This window comes from Dunckerocampus dactyliophorus, chromosome 13 (assembly GCF_027744805.1).
Source record: "Dunckerocampus dactyliophorus isolate RoL2022-P2 chromosome 13, RoL_Ddac_1.1, whole genome shotgun sequence".
In the NCBI taxonomy this organism is placed as follows: domain Eukaryota; kingdom Metazoa; phylum Chordata; class Actinopteri; order Syngnathiformes; family Syngnathidae; genus Dunckerocampus; species Dunckerocampus dactyliophorus.
This window is the reverse complement of record NC_072831.1, coordinates 29,335,733-29,350,527: the sequence shown is the minus strand read 5'-3', so window position 1 is coordinate 29,350,527 and position 14,795 is coordinate 29,335,733. Positions and strand designations below refer to the sequence as shown.

The 14,795-nt window shown below is 42.0% G+C and overlaps 2 protein-coding genes across 2 annotated transcripts; both read right to left on the bottom strand.

Annotated features, from left to right (window-relative positions):
• Positions 1-403: 403 nt before the first annotated feature.
• nkx2.1 (NK2 homeobox 1) lies at positions 404-3,226 on the bottom strand. The gene is made up of 2 exons (XM_054796708.1): positions 2,707-3,226; positions 404-1,500 (listed from the first exon to the last, which is right to left on the bottom strand). The coding sequence occupies exons 1-2, from the start codon at positions 3,089-3,091 to the stop codon at positions 776-778; spliced, it is 1,110 nt and encodes a 369-aa protein (XP_054652683.1). The 5' UTR covers positions 3,092-3,226; the 3' UTR covers positions 404-775.
• Positions 3,227-12,624: 9,398 nt separating this feature from the next.
• Positions 12,625-14,257, bottom strand: nkx2.9 (NK2 transcription factor related, locus 9 (Drosophila)). Its single transcript, XM_054796722.1, has one exon. It carries the CDS (start codon positions 13,398-13,400, stop codon positions 12,804-12,806), a length of 597 nt encoding a protein of 198 aa, XP_054652697.1. The 5' UTR covers positions 13,401-14,257; the 3' UTR covers positions 12,625-12,803.
• Between the last annotated feature and the right edge of the window lie 538 nt (positions 14,258-14,795).

The window sequence follows — 14,795 nt, the reverse complement described above, 5'->3', positions numbered from 1 at the left end:
TCTCCCTCCCCAGTTTGGTCATCGATAAGCTGGTGTTTGATCTTCCGCAAACCTCACCTCTCGAACACACAAACAGAAGAAAAAGCCTTCCAAACACACACACGCACACACACGCGCGCAGTTTGCTCTGCAAACGACAAGCCTGAGCAGTGTTTAAACTGTTAAATAAACCCGCAAGAATGGGTTTAGTATTTGCCTGAGGCCAGAATAAAAGCTGCTGATAAAGCTGTTTAGTTTAGTTTGCCTTGCCCTAACCTGGACACAGAGTAGAATTCCCCACGGACACAAAACTAATGAAGGAAAAAATATAGAAAAGCAATGTTGCTTCCCCCAGGCCAGGTTTAACACCAAATATTCCACAAACTTGCTTCCATAATTTATTAATAGGACTTTTTTGCGCTGTAAGTGAGATATCTATATAAGTTACAAATAAATGAACGTACAAATACCAACGAAACCACAACAAGTCGGCAAAAAGTGTCCAAAAAATACCGTACAACAATAAAGCTAAAATTCTAAATCTATACGACTGACATTAAAATGTCTTTTGGAATTTTGAAAGCCTATTCTTCCTGTTTTTTGTTTTATTATATATAATTTACATAAATAAATCCCAAGACTGTTCAAGCTTCCGGTAGAAAAAAAATGTCCATCGTGTGCACTCTTCCCAAATTTCGAAAAATGTTTTTAAAAACATATCTCGAGAGACGTCTTTTTGTCTTAAATAGAACTTATGGGGGTGGAGGGGTTGGGGGATTGGGGGTGTAGTTTTTGGTCACCACGTCCTGCCGTACAACAGAGCCGAGCACTGCAGGGCCGAGCCGTACTCGGCTCCGGGGGAGTTAAGGTGCGAGAGGCCGGCCACTTGGCTCTGCAGCGCCGGGGGGCTGGAGGAGTGGGGGCCCAAATCTGGAGAATGGCCGGCGCTGCCCACCTGCTGGTGCCCCAGACCGGGGGTGTGGTTGCTGCTGGCGGACATGATCATGACATTGGCGGCCTGTGGTTGTTGGTGGTGATGCTGGTGCTGCTGGTGCTGCTGGTGATGGTGGTGGGCCTGCGCGTTGGTGGGCGTGTGGCCGCTTCCCTGACACGGCTTCCCGTCCTTCACCAGAACCGGCACCGCCACCCTGCGAGGCGATTGCTGCTGCTGCTGCTGCTGCTGACAGGACCCCCCCTCCTGCTGCATCTGCTGCTGGGACACCTTGTCTTTAGCCTGTCGCTTCATCTTGTAGCGGTGGTTCTGGAACCAGATCTTCACCTGGGTGGGGGTCAGGTGGATCATGCTGGCCAGGTGCTCCCTCTCCGGGGCCGAGAGGTACTTCTGCTGCTTGAAGCGTCGCTCCAGCTCGTAGACCTGAGCCTGGGAGAAGAGCACCCTCCTCTTCCTCCGCGGGGTGGAGGCCAGGGAGCCCATGCCTTTGGCGTGCACCTCCGCCAGGGAGCCCAGGCCGCCCATGCTGCTCATGTTCATGCCCGAGGACGAGCCCATGAAGCGGGAAACTGAAAGGATGGGCAGAGAAAACACACTTTCAAGTCTGGACCACAAAGAACTCCGCTTATCAGACGCGACCCCTGTCAAGAAACTGCATATTTAACTATTATGGCCCGTGTGGACGTTTAATTAGCATAAATCATATTTTTTTAAGGAGATGAGCGTGCCTATAGAGCGCCAAAATGTAGAATTTTCCTAAAATTGGCATTTTCTCAACTCGATATTATTCTGAAAACCGGAATCAGTATGAAAAACACAATATGGGCCTTTGCTTCATTTGTACGCAGCCTTCTACGTCTTATTTTCATTAGGATGAGTTTATAAGATATGAATAAATATATGCTGCGTTTTCCATTCATTAGTCATTAGAAATGAATTTGATATCATTTGTCATTTATAAGGTTCCTGTCAACGTGCACGTACTTGATCAATTATTAAACTGCAGATATAAATATAGAATATCCCCATGCAATTATGAGTATTATACAATAACATTTTAAGATTGGTATTATTAATAGATTGTAGTTTATTAATAGTAGAGCAATATAAAGATATTTGAAGCTATAATTCATTATCGGTCTATAGTAATATTCATTTCTGCTTGTTTTTGAACGTATTTTATATATTTTAAAACAAATAGTACAATTGCACTATTACATATTTAAATTGAATAAAAAACATGACATTAGCTTAAATAAGTATTTTTGGGGTCAAATAAATACTAGAAATAATGGAATATGTTGTCGTACGGTTTAATAATAATTCAAAAATATACCAAAATAAAAAAAAATACAGAAATATAAATATTAGAATGGAGTACAATATAAATATTAGAATAGAGAAAAGTGCGAAGAAAAATAATATAAATATTAGAATAACGTTTGATCATGATAATTCCAAGTGTCAGTATGAAGTATCATTTAAAGAATATGAAATGTTATAAGAAAGTTGAATATAAGAAAGAATATTAGAACTGTTGCAATAGTTGAATATGAAGAACTTTGGAAATATAATACGAAGAAAAACACGAGAAATTAGAACAAAGCTAAGAAGAATATTAGGAACAAAAGTATAGGCCTAATGTGAAGATTATAAATATGGCAGGAGTTTAAACGCCGACTAATACATACAAAGGCCCTACAGTATAATAATATACATCATAAATAATATCAGCATCAAGGGGGGGTCGGGGCGGTGGTGGAAAGTGAACTCACTGGTGGAGAACCGCGGATCCGGGTTGGCTCCGTACCAGCCCGCGGCCGTGGCGCTGCCCCTCATGCCGTCCTGGTAGGGGGCCAGCTCGCCCATGTTGCCGTTGCAGTAGCCGCCCACCGCGGCTGCGTGGGACAGCTGCGGCACCCCGGCGGCGCTCATGTGGTACGCCGCCGACACGCTGCCGTTGTGGCCCATGTGGTGCTGCTGCATGGCCGCCTGGGACACCTGCGGCTGCCGGTAGCCTGCCAGCTGGGCCCCCAGGTTGCCGCCGCCACTGCTGTTGTTGTTGTTGTTGTCCATGCTCACCTTCTTGTAACTCTCCTCCAGGGGACTCAGGATGTCGGACACTGAAAAGGGGGTCGTATGCTTGGGGCTCATCGACATTGTCCTGGGAGGAATTAGATTTTGCTTCTTTGGAAAGCCCACGAGCCCCTCTTGGTGGTTGTTGTCCCGGTCGGCTGCAGGGGGAGAGTCCGCCTTAACTGGATGGAGCTCGGTACTGGCTCCGGGTGTGTTTTAGCCGGGCTGCCGGGTTTAAGGCTGCATGCAAGCAGAGGCGGGGCGTCGGTGACTGTAATGTCACTTTGCAACAAGACATGTGTGCTGCACCCTCCTCCTCTCCCTTCCTCTTCCTCCCACTTGCAGCAACGTCACCACTGCAGAGTTTGCGCGCCACAATGCTCTTTATTAACTGCACTGATGTTTACGAGGGCCTCTTCATGAACAGGAGGGCCCCAGGAGTTGAGAGGGACTCCTCAGGCTTGGTGACTTTTTTTAATAGCCTCACACGCGTGATTGCAGTATTCGTGCAAAAAAAAAAGTGCACTTGCAAACACTTGCAGTGAGTGATTAACCCCCACTGGTTTTTGTTTTGTGTCCACGCAGCAACACGCAAGGAAGCCGAGTGTGGTCCAGAACGAGATGGAGGAGGAGAAGAAGAAGAAGAAGAAGAGGCTCTTGTGGGGAAGTTAGCGCCGACTAAAGTGGCCACTCTCCATCTTGTCTTAATCACCGAGGCGCCGACTCAATCACCAGAAAAGATACCTTCACACCCCCCCCAAAAAGAACACTGAAGTACGGCAAATATCATAGCATTTGCAAGCAAATCGAGGTCAATAAATGGTATTGCACAATGGGACACTTTATTAGGTACACCTGAAATCCAAAACACAATGAAATGACATCTGCTCAAAATACAGATGCTCATTTTTGTGAGGTATTACGGTAATTTAACAATACTGTACGTTTGATTGCTTTTCACGTTTACTAGCACTGATAGCCAAATTACTCTAAATAGCTCCCACTGTGATAAATTGTAATATATATATATATTTATATATAATTAGTGATAGGGGAGAGTATTTTATAGATGATTTATTTTAATTTGATAGTTTTTTAATGTATTTTTTGTGTGACGTGCAAGCAAACGCCGCACGTTGCATTCCATGCAGGCCTGCTTTCAAACCAAAAATATCAATATTGCACGATCGCTGTACACTCATGGGACACTTCATTAGGTACACCCAAAACCCAAAACACAAGCAATTATGCCTGTGCAAAAATAATGCTCATTTTTGACAAGGTTTGTGGTTGTTTAACAATACGTTTATTATTGTGGTTGGTTGAGGTTGGACGCAGTAAGACAGTCATTTCACACTTCTTCAAACATCCTGAGGCTCAGGGAAGAAAAAAGTCAAGTGGTAGACCCCAAAAAATGTCACTGGACCTGAGCAGGAGGATCCCGTTGGCTGTCCATCGAGACACGGGACCATCCTCGGCCCAAATGAAGGTTGTACTGGTGCCGAGTGCAGTCCAATAACCGTCAGACGCCATCTGCCAGAGAGGCTTTTAAGAAGAAAAAAGGTCTCCTTCAAGGCCACAAAATTGGACACATGGAATTTGAAAGAGAGCACCAAACATGGGACATTGAAAGGTGAAAGAAAATTTTGTTCTCTGATGAGAAAAAAATGTAACCTAATGGCTTCCAGCGTTACTGGCATGACAAGGAGATCCCACCCGAGATGTTTTCTCACACGGCACAGTGGAGGGGGCGCTATCGTGATCCTTCAGTGGAACAGTGGGACTTCAGGTCGTGCAGGGTTGTCAAACGGCAGCCGGCTATGTGGAGATATTGCAGGGGGCATCCCTCATGACTGAAGGCCCTCGTCTGTGTGGTGATGATGCTTTTCAACAGGACAACGCTGCACTTCACAAAGGACTTCTTCCAGATATTTTTTTGTCTCTCTCCCATTTCTTCTTTTTGCATTTTGAAGCTCTACTTAGAACCTCCTTAAGATCCAACAGTGCAAAATGTACATTCTGGCCGTTTTTCCAACTGGTCTAGTGTATTTATCATTGGTTTATTTTAGAGGACTTTTCGCATATTTCTGAGATGCATGTATTCTTTTACAAATATTTTTTTGCCAATTTATAATTTGTAATCATATAGACTTCTGGTCAGCTGCTCATTATGTCCTCTGTTTTATTCCGCTGCTTTAACATGAAGATTTGCCATGCAGGAGAGGGTTCAGTCGTCTTTTCTTTAAAAAGGTCAATAAATTGAATGTGCTTCTGTATGTAATCGTGGTCATGTCTCAATGTGGCACTTTTTGTAACATACAGCTTCACCTGTACTGTCAATAACTGCATGCAGTTCAGGATTGTATTGACTTTTTTATGATTTAATGTATTTTAAAGAAACGACAAGCACTGGCTGTCAAATAAAGCAAAATGCAGAGTAATGATATTGGTGACATAATTAGAAACAACAATAAATAATATGAATTTTATATAAATATAAACTAGACTATACAATAATGAACCCCTAATTAGCCAATTTAATATTCAGCTAATCTAATAATAATAATAATGATAATTTAATTGTGACAGAAATCACAAGCATTAAAAATGGTATTTTTAAAAAAGTCATTTTCTTTGCACGCCACAAAACTAAAATGATAAATGATACCTACTGAATGCAAATTGACCCAATCTTGTAAGAATTATTTTAGAAATGCAAATAAACTTGTTCAACATAACGTGTCCGTGATTCCCCGTGAACTACCAGAGGAACAATGACGTCACAACGAGCAACCTGGGCGTCCCAGGCGGGAGGTAGCTCATACACAGGTGCAAAACGCCCTCTGGTGGACAACTACGTACGTGCAGGCTACAGAGGGAAACGCACCGGCTGATTAGGTCATCGATTGACGGTTTGGAAGTGTTAGAGCGCCATCTAGTGGAGATATTATCCATGTCACCTACTCGTGATTGCTAACAGCACACAGCACAACTAACACAATATTTCCAACAGGGAAAAACTACTCCAAAAATATATATTTCAAAACTAGCTTTTATGTAAAAATCAATTATTCCCTGTTCCAGGGTCAAACTGCTGCCTTCATAAAACCATCATTAACACTACAGGCAAAGTTTTAAAATAGACTTTCTCCTTCCGCTCTTATTCATTTTGATCTGGTGCAGTTTCATCCACGTTGTACTGAGGGGTCAGGTCAGTGCCTTTTTTGTGGCAGTCGCTTCCATTTCTAGTTCTACGGTTATCATCATGTTTTGGTCACACTTTACAATAAGGTATACAAAAATGCAGTAGTTGCCGAGGAACTAATGAACTAATGAGGAACTAATGACTAAGGAACATACATTTAGACTAGTTACTAAGGAACTAATGAAGAAGTAACGATGAACTAATGAGGAACTAATAACTAAGGCACATAAATTTAGACTAGTTACTGAGGAACTAATGACTAAAGTAGTTACTGAGGAACTAAGGCACATACATTTAGACTAGTTACTGAGGAACTAATGAGGAACTAATGACTAAAGTAGTTACTGAGGAATTAAGGCACATAAATTTAGACTAGTTACTGAGGAACGAATGAAGAAGTAATGAAGAACTAAGGGGGAACTAATGACTAAGGCACATAAATTTAGACTAGTTACTGAGGAACTCATGAAGAAGTAATGAAGAACTAAGGAGGAACTAATGACTAAGGCACATAAATTTAGACTAGTTACTGAGGAACGAATGAAGAAGTAATGAAGAACTAATGAGGAACTAATGACTAAGGCACATAAATTGAGAGTAGTTACTGAGAAACTAATGAAGAACTAATGAGGAACTAATAACTAAGGCACATAAATTTAGACTAGTTACTGAGGAACTAATGACTAAAGTAGTTACTGGGGAACTAAGGCACATACATTTAGACTAGTTACTGAGGAACTAATGAGGAACTAATGACTAAAGTAGTTACTGAGGAATTAAGGCACATAAATTTAGACTAGTTACTGAGGAACTCATGAAGAAGTAATGAAGAACTAAGGAGGAACTAATGACTAAGGCACATAAATTTAGACTAGTTACTGAGGAACTCATGAAGAAGTAATGAAGAACTAAGGAGGAACTAATGACTAAGGCACATAAATTTAGACTAGTTACTGAGGAACGAATGAAGAAGTAATGAAGAACTAATGAGGAACTAATGACTAAGGCACATAAATTGAGAGTAGTTACTGAGGAACTAATGAAGAACTAATGAGGAACTAATAACTAAGGCACATAAATTTAGACTAGTTACTGAGGAACTAATGACTAAAGTAGTTACTGGGGAACTAAGGCACATACATTTAGACTAGTTACTGAGGAACTAATGAGGAACTAATGACTAAAGTAGTTACTGAGGAATTAAGGCACATAAATTTAGACTAGTTTACTGAGGAACTCATGAAGAAGTAATGAAGAACTAAGGAGGAACTAATGACTAAGGCACATAAATTTAGACTAGTTACTGAGGAACTAATGAAGAAGTAATGAAGAACTAAGGAGGAACTAATGACTAAGGCACATAAATTTAGACTAGTTACTGAGGAACTAATGAAGAAGTAATAAAGAACTAATGAGGAACTAATGACTAAGGCACATAAATTTAGACTAGTTACTGAGGAACAAATGAAGAAGTAATGAAGAACTAATGAGGAACTAATGACTAAGGCACATAAATTTAGACTAGTTACTGAGGAACTAATGAAGAAGTAATAAAGAACTAATGAGGAACTAATGACTAAGGCACATAAATTTAGACTAGTTACTGAGGAACAAATGAAGAAGTAATGAAGAACTAATGAGGAACTAATGACTAAGGCACATAAATTTAGACTAGTTACTGAGGAACTAATGAAGAAGTAATAAAGAACTAATGAGGAACTAATGACTAAGGCACATAAATTTAGGGTAGTTACTGAGGAACTAATGAAGAAGTAATAAAGAACTAATGAGTAGTGGTTAGGGTTAGGTAGGTTTGTTCCTCATGAACTACTGTCATTTTGTGTACTTTATTGTAAAGTGTTACACATGTTTTTTCCCACTTATGCGGGAGCTTCACAAAGGGAAATAAAACACAAAAAGTCAAAGAAAAAGGTCCGTCCTACACCTGACCTGAAGTCTCAACAGTTCAACCAAAGTTTTTGTGACTTTCGAGGCATTTTTTTTTTCAAGAAAACATTGGTTTCACTTCAGATTGTTCAATTTTAGGGACATGATAGGTAAAAAAAAAAACAATTCCGCTACAATACATGACAAGCTGTTTTTAAAGACCGACTGCACAAATGTTGGTCAAAGATCCCCTATATAACCAAACTACTCCACTATTTTTAAGGGCCCTAATGCACAAAAAGGCTAGTCCAAGATCCTCAAAAATGTATGATGGACATTTAAGGACTGATTAAAAAAATTGCTAGTCAAAGATCTTCTATATGACACAACTACTCAGCTGTTTTTTTAAGGATGAACTGCAAAAATGCCAGTTAAAGATCCTCTACATGTCAAGAGCCCCATAATGTCTTTTTTTTTTTTTTGCAGGAGGTCCTTAAAAACAGCCGTCAATGATAATCTATGATGGGAGTGTTCGATTGATTTTAAGGACGCACGTCCAAATCCTCTACAGTGCTGTGAAAAAGTATTTGTTACTTTCGTGATTTCTTCTTTTTTGCATGTTTGTCACACTTAAATGTTTCAGATCATCAAACAAACGTAAATATTAGTCAATGACAACACAACTGAACACAAAATGCACTTTTTAAATTAAACTTTTCATTATTAAGGGATAAAAACATCCAAAGCTACATGTCCCTGTGTGAAAAAGTGATGGCCCCCTAAAGCTAATAAGTGGTTGCCCCCCCTTAGCAGCAACAACTGCAATCAAGCATTTGTGATAACTTGCAATGAGTCTCTTCCAGCGCTGGGGAGGAATTTTGCACAATTGTTGTCATTCAGCCACATTGGAGGCTTTTCCTTGTGAAGGTCATGCCACAGCATCTCAATAGGATTCAGAATCAGAATTCATGGTTCCATTTATCACAGCAAGTCTTCCAGATGCTCAAGCAGCAAAACAGCCCCAGACCATCACACTACCACCGCCACATTTTAGGGTTGGTATGATGTTCTTTTTCTGAAATACAGCATTACTTTTAGGCCAGATGTAATGGGACACACACCTTCCAAAAACGCTTGTCTCATCAGACCACAGAGTATTTTCCCAAAGGTCTTGGGGATCATCAAGATGTTTTCTGGCAAAATTGAGACGAGCCTTAATGTTGTTTTTGTTCAGCAGTGGTTTTGGTCTTGGAACTGTGCCATGCAGGTCATTTTTGTCCAGTGTCTTTCTTATGGTGGAGTCATGAACACTGACCTTAACTGAGACAAGTGAGGCCTGCAGTTCTTTGGATGTTGCTGTGGGGTCTTTTGTGACCTCTTGGACAAGTCGTTGCTGCGCTCTTGGGGTCATTTTGGTTGGCCGCCCACTCCTGGGAAGGTTCATTATTGTTCTATGTTTTGCCATTTGTGGTTATGTTTTAACTGGGGGTAATCACTTGGGGGCCATGTAGGTTTGGATTTTTTTTTACTCCCTAAATGATAAAAAGTTTCATTTAAAAACTGCATTTTGTGTTGAGTTGTGTTGTCGTTGACTAATATTTACATTTGGTTGATGATCTGAAACATTTAAATGTGACAAACATGCAAAAAAATAAAAAAGAAATCAGGAAGGGGCAAACACTTTTTCACACCACCGTACACGACAGAACTACGCAGCCGTTTTTAGGGACCACTGCAAAAATGACTGTGAAAGCTGCTTGATATGCTCTGGTGTTTTATTTAAATCACTTGAGACATGCTCAGAAATACCAAACGTTCAATCATTTTCTAGTTTTAACCCTTTAAATGATACTTTGTTTGATTACATTATTATTATTATTTCTCATGCATGATTACATTCATGAGAAATAAAACGGGTGACGGGGTTTTGGTGATGAGGAGAGTCATGGATTTGTCGTACGGTAGACGAGCAACAGACTTGATTTGATCGCTTGAGTATGTTTGTGCAGTACCAGATACTCCCTCTGGGGGCCTGATTGACTTCCATCATTGATGACATGAGCCAACTCCTCCTGTGGCCCACGTTAGCTTGTTAACTACTCTAACATGAGCCCCCGCTCTACTGAGTAAAAGCCTCTAAAGGATGAGCCGGCTGATATGAGCCCAGACAATTCCTGGGGGCAACTTAAAAACACCAATGGCAACCTCTAAAAGCCTGTCTTTGTCCGCCCCCAAAGCCCCCATGTCGCTCTAAAACGCCATTGTGGGGTCAAAGCTCATAAATTTGTCGCAGGGACTGATTAAACATCACGGGAATTGAAACACTAAAGATTTTGTCTTGGTCCCCCACCTCGGGGAAAGGCTATTGGTGGGTTGGGGGGGTGACAATGGCCCATTCAGGGTGAAGGCGCAGGAGCTGGGGGGACAAAAAGAGCGTTTAAGGGAAGAGATGTGTGGTGAGCTGAGGGGCTCCGGCCATGCGGGCCCCCTCCATATGTGACGCAAGGTGGCCCCAGCGAGGGCCACAAAGGACCAGGTGACAGTGACGATGGGTTGCAGGGTCACAGGACGAGCAAACAACATTACTGGGGGGCGGAAAAACACGAGGGCCCACCACCGCCCACCCACCACACACACACACACACACACACACACAGCCAGTGTAAGTATACACCAACACTTTGACACGATTTGAAACTGTCGATACGATATCAGGCAGGACTCTTCAACTGAATCATTCAGAAGCCCTCTAATTACTTTTTTTGCAGGAGGGCCTTAAAAACAGCAGTCAAAGATAATCAATGATAGGAGTTTTTAAGGACGCATGTCCAAGATCATCTCCATGACATCTTATCAGCTGTTTTTAAGGACCGATTGCAAAAACACCAGTCAAAGATCCTCTATATGTCAGGAGCCCTCTAACAGGTTTTATTTTTTTGCAGGAAGTCTTTAACAACAGCACTCAAAGATAATCTATGATAGAAGTGCCCGACTGTTTTTAAGAATGCTAGTCCAAGATCCTCTATGTGACAGAGCTACTCAGCCATTTTTAGGGACCGACTGCAAAAAAAGGCTATTACAAGATGCTCAACAGGATGTGATAGACCTAATCAGCTGTTTTTAAAGGACCGATTGCAAAAATTGCTAGTCAAAGATCCTCTTTGTTTTAGGGATGGACTGCAAAAACACTGGCTAAAGATCCTCTGCATGAGAGGACTACTCCACAGTTTAAGGACCTATTGCAAAAACGCCACTCAAATATCCTCTAAATGTCAGGAACTCTCCAATGCTTTCTTTTTAAATTGCAGTAGGTCCTTAAAAACGGCAGTCAAATGTAATCTATGGTAGGACTGCTCAACTGTTTTTAGAACGCTAGTCCAAGATCCTCTAATGACAAAGCTGCTCTGCCATTTTTAGGGACCTACTGCTAGTCAATGATCCTCTACAGTGCATGACAGATCTAATCAGCTGTTTTTAAGGATTGATTGCAAAAATGTTGGTCAAAGATCCTTATATGACAAAATTATAGCTATTTTTAAGACCTGCTGCAAAAAAAATTTGGTCCAAGATCCTCCACAGTATATGATAGCTCTAATCAGCTATTTTTAAGGACCAATTGCAAAAAAATCCAGTCAAAGATTCTCTATATGACAGAACTACTCAGCTGTTTTAGGGACCTAACGCAAAAATGCTAGTCAAAGATCCTCTATATATAGCTGTTTTTAAGGACCTGCGACAGGAGTGCTTGAGTGTTTTTTGCAGCAGTTCCTTAAAAACAGCAGTCAAAGATGATCAATGATTAGAGTCCTCTGCTGTTTTTAAGAACGCTAGTCCAAGACCCATGAATGACAAAGCTACTCGGCCATTTAAGAAACACAACACTAGAGCGCTGCTGTCATGTATAGGTGATCTTTGACTAGCGTTTTTGCAGCAGGTCCTTAAATACAGCCGAGTAGTCCATAGAGGATCTTGGACCAACGTTTTTGCAATCCATCCTTAAACACAGCGGAGTTGTTCTGTTATATAAAGGATCTTTGACGAGCAATTTTTGAAAGTCAGGCAGTTTCTTCACACCGAAAGTGTCTGACTTTGCCAGGGAACGTTGCTTGCACCTTGGGGGTAGAATGTGGCATGTACAACGGGTGTCCCATGAGTGAGGAGCGCGGGGAGGCCGGGATGTTTACCGACTATTCTTATGCTTAAAGCAAAGCCGCAGCCTCTTTTTGAAAGGCTGTTTGCTCAGCTTTTAGCTGCAGAATGACTCCTTAACATCAGAAAAGCCTGCAGGCAAGCAAGCATGCGTGCTACTTTGCACAAGTACACAATGGATGAACTATTTTGGTGCATTAAAAGTCAGTGCTGGTACGGCCCGGTGCTGGTGCTGGTATGATACACATTAATGCACTAAAGCGTCTGACTGGAAATGTGAATTTACAAAATATTTTATTTATGCTTTCCTTCACAAAAGAAATATACACTTTAAAGAACATTATTCTTTGCACCTTATTCTGTAAAAGTTGTGTCCAGTGCACAATATTAAGTATAGAACAGATAGAATATACAAATCTACATTCTACAACAGCATTTGAAAAATAATATACAACAATATGCAAAAAAAATGTGCAAAATATCTTTTTTTCCTACAAGTTATAAGTTGCGTGTTTGCAGGCAAACATTTGCTGGGCAGTTCGTGCGTGAGAGACTTCACTTGAACGAAGCGAGCTGGACCGAGTCACTCCAAAAGTCCGTCCAGGCCAACCTGGAGGCTGCCGGGCTTTGAAAGTGCTGGTACCGGGGAGGAAGAGCGACGGCTGCGGACTGCTGGAGGGAATGGTAGGCCATGGGGAAGTGGACCGCCTGAGGGTGCGTCGACCCGCCGGATCTCTCCAAGCAGGCGTGGAAGGGCTTCCCATCCCGAACCAGAACCGGAACGACAACCCGGCGCAACACCGGAGGGTGCACCATCTCCAGGTCGAGCAGCGCCCCTTCCGTCCGGCCCCTCTTCATCTTGTAGCGGTGGTTCTGGAACCAGATCTTGACTTGAGTCGGCGTCAGGCTGAGGATGCGGGCAAGCTGCTCTCTCTCCGGGCCGGACAGGTAGCGCTGATGGCGGAAGCGCCTCTCCAGCTCCAAGGTTTGGGCCTTAGAGAAAAGCACCCGGCGCTTCTTGCTCTTCTTCACCGGCTCTGAAAGCTCGGGTTCGGCGGAGGAGTCGTCCGGCTTGGTGGAGTCTGGGGAGGCCTCCAGGCCGCTGCCTTCATCCCAGGCTGCAAGAAGTACAAGCACGTCATTATGTAACATCAGAGCAGTTTTAAAATACAGTCAAATAAGTCAACGACGTAATATAGTCTTTAGAAAATACAGTAAATCGAGTCACTTGTAAAATAAAATGAAAGTGTGTCACATAATAAGAAAGAGTACATGAGTCTTTAATAAAATAAAGTAAATGAGTCGATGTTAAGTAATAAAACAAACACAAACAACTAAATAAATGGGAGTCAATGTAATGTAATAAACTAATGTGAAATGATTCTATGTGATGTAATCAAATAGTGAGTTCGTCAATTACATGAAATAAAAATACAGCAAAGAAATCAAATATTTCACATAATGCAATACCAAAATAGTAAAGGAGTTTATGTAAGACAAAGTAGTAGTCTTCACAATAAAAATAAATACTAATCATTTACACCAGGGGTGTCCAAAGTGCGGCCTGAGGGGCATTTGGCACGTTGTAGAAATGAAATTAAACAAAAGAATCCAGCAAAAATGTTTCAATAAATAAATAAATACATAGAGCAAAAAGCTGAGGGGTTTTTAAAGCCATTTTACAAAAAAAAAATCCAAAATCCATAAAACTATCAGAGTGGCACCCTTGACTCAAAGTTATTTTAAAAATCATAAAAACTACAGCAAAGTAAAATGATGACAAAACATTTCCCGTAAAAAGTAAATCACGCAAAATATTTGATCTCTCCACGAGTTCCTCCAAGTTTCTCGATGCAAATAAATGAACGCTACAGCCCCCCCCCCAAACATTTATAGTCTGTCGCTGCATACATAACTCTATTCAAAACCATATCTCCATCATTTCTACCAAAAGATATATCCATCTGTAGAAATACATCACATAGAGCCCTAAACACACATACTGTACATGTGTGGATCTACAGTACGTACACGTCTTTAGAGCTTTTTATCTCCTCATCCAGTTTTCCGTCATCCATCTACCGAAGCTACTGTACGTATACCACCCAATCTATCCATCCTGGCTCTAGACATCTTATCCAAAAGGCGCACGTACACATGCACGAGCTCTCCATCCAGGAGCTGAAGGGGGACCTCCTGGCCGAGTAAGGTGGTGATGTCCCGGGCACAGCCTCCGAGTCCTGCTCGGGCAAGTCCAGGATGCTCCTGACGGAAAAGCTGACCTTGTTGGGCACCGCCATTTGCCACAATCCTTCTTGGTCTTCTTGATGAAGAAATAATCACCAACAAATAGTACTTGATGGGAGGAGGTGTCCGCTCAGCGGTCCGGTCCAGTCCGTAGAGCGTCCACGCTTATAAAGCTTCCCCCTCCTCCCTCCCGTCCTCCAGAGCCGTGCACCTGAATGGGGGCCGGCGCTGGAAGGGGGGGGGGGGGGGGGGGGGGGGGGGGGGGGGGGGGGGGCACGCAATGGGTGGGTGAGGGAGGTG